At 39.2% G+C, this 1,613-nt stretch overlaps 1 protein-coding gene across 1 annotated transcript in view; it reads left to right on the top strand.

Moving 5' to 3' along the window:
* Positions 1–31: 31 nt before the first annotated feature.
* Positions 32–1,613, top strand: part of LOC118323578 (G2/M phase-specific E3 ubiquitin-protein ligase) — a gene marked incomplete at its 5' end in the record, with an annotated part of 2,407 nt that continues 825 nt past the window's right edge. The window contains 4 exon segments of the mRNA XM_035655584.1: positions 32–342; positions 763–941; positions 1,086–1,258; positions 1,349–1,563. Of these exon segments, the coding sequence (XP_035511477.1) occupies positions 60–342; positions 763–941; positions 1,086–1,258; positions 1,349–1,563 (850 nt within the window).

The following is a 1,613-nucleotide window of genomic DNA, read 5'->3' as shown; positions in this document are numbered from 1 at the left end:
TTTTTTTTTTAATGAACTTCTTTGGTTGCAGGATTGATCTACAGACCATATTGGAAAAAATGGTCAGCAAAGTTGATGGAAGCTTCTGTCCAACAAGCAACCAAATAAATGTGTGCAGGGATAATGTTTTACTGTGTAGCCTGCGGGCGTTCAAGCGTAGGTTCTTCAACCCTGAAGCAAAATTGGATGTTGTGTTTGTGGATGAAGATGACAATGGTGAAGGGGCAGTAGACGAAGGCGGCCCAACAAGAGAGTACCTAAGGCTGTTGATGAGGGCCGTCCACCAGTCAAATATCTTTGAGGGACATGAGAAAGACCGGCAGTTGTCTCTTGATACTCAAGGTAGGGAAGTCCAAATTCTTAGGACTGTCCTTATTCAACTTGTAGAATTCTACAAATGTATACGTGGAAACCTATTTTAAAAATGATTGCTCCCTTATTTCTCCTGTCTGATTTATTGTGTTTATTCTGTTTGTTTTTTTTATGTGTTGGGCAGGTATCATCCTGTGTTGTCTGTGTATCGTCTTACTTTTATTTGTTTAATTATTTTGCCTTGATTTGTTAATTCTTGGTTAGGATTTTTCCATGATTCTTCATTTCTTCGTCTTAATGTACTGAAACACCTTTTTACATGTTTTGAAAGGTGCAATAAAAAGTTATTATTCGTAGTAGCACTAATATTAATCATAGCATTTTAAGGTATTACATTTTTAAGAAGCATTACAGCAGAGCAATATTTTACTGTTATGTCTTTAATTTTAGCTTTGCAGACTAAACTTTACATGTGGGTGGGAAAAATGATTGCTGTGTGTGTCGTCCATGGAGGAGTCGGTCCACACTTCTTTTCCGAAAGGCTTTTCCATCAAATCTGTGGGATACCAACACCCCTGGCCACGGTGGATGAAGTTGGTGACCATACCTTCAGGGAACAGTTAATAAAAGTAAGCAGGAGAAAGGTGTTATACATTGAATGTACTGTACTGTACTAATTTTGGACTCACTCACTATTTCTTTCTTTCTGTCTTTCTCTTTGTCTGTCTTTTTTGTCTTTCATTCTGTCTTTCTCTTTCTGTCTTTCTTTTTAGATACAGGAAGCAACAACAGTCCGAGAGGCGAACAGTGCAATTGCAGAGGCAGCAGATAGTCTCAGCATTATAGGTGCCTTAAGACATGTGTCCAGCCTGGAGGAGAAGGACTCCCTTGTCCAGTCAGCTGCAGACTTCTTTGTCAATGGAAGATTGGCGACTGCCCTGGACCAGTAAGTAATTGCCACACCTGTCTTATCTGTCTAAAAAATGAAACCGTCATTGGCCCAGGACGATTCACACATTGTCACATGTTTTTATAGGTTTGCTGAGGGGTTAAAAACCCTTGGTTTACTGGAGGAGCTGAAGAAAAATCCGGCAGTGTTCTACAACATGTTTGTCAGTGAGGAGATTACACTACAGGCGAAGGACCTATGCACTTTATTTGATGTGGACTTCTCTGTGCAGGGCAGCAACAGGAGAGACAGAGAAAACACAACAATATGCTTTTGGCGTGACTGGTTAATTGATATTGAAGGTATACTATTTATTGTACAAGTTATAATAACATGTACTTAAGTATAATAA

Source organism: Morone saxatilis, unplaced genomic scaffold (genome assembly GCF_004916995.1).
Source record: "Morone saxatilis isolate NCDOM2014 unplaced genomic scaffold, NCSU_SB_2.0 Contig14, whole genome shotgun sequence".
Classification (NCBI taxonomy): domain Eukaryota; kingdom Metazoa; phylum Chordata; class Actinopteri; family Moronidae; genus Morone; species Morone saxatilis.
The sequence above is the reverse complement of the archived record's forward strand: the minus strand, read 5'-3'. Positions and strand labels throughout refer to the sequence as shown.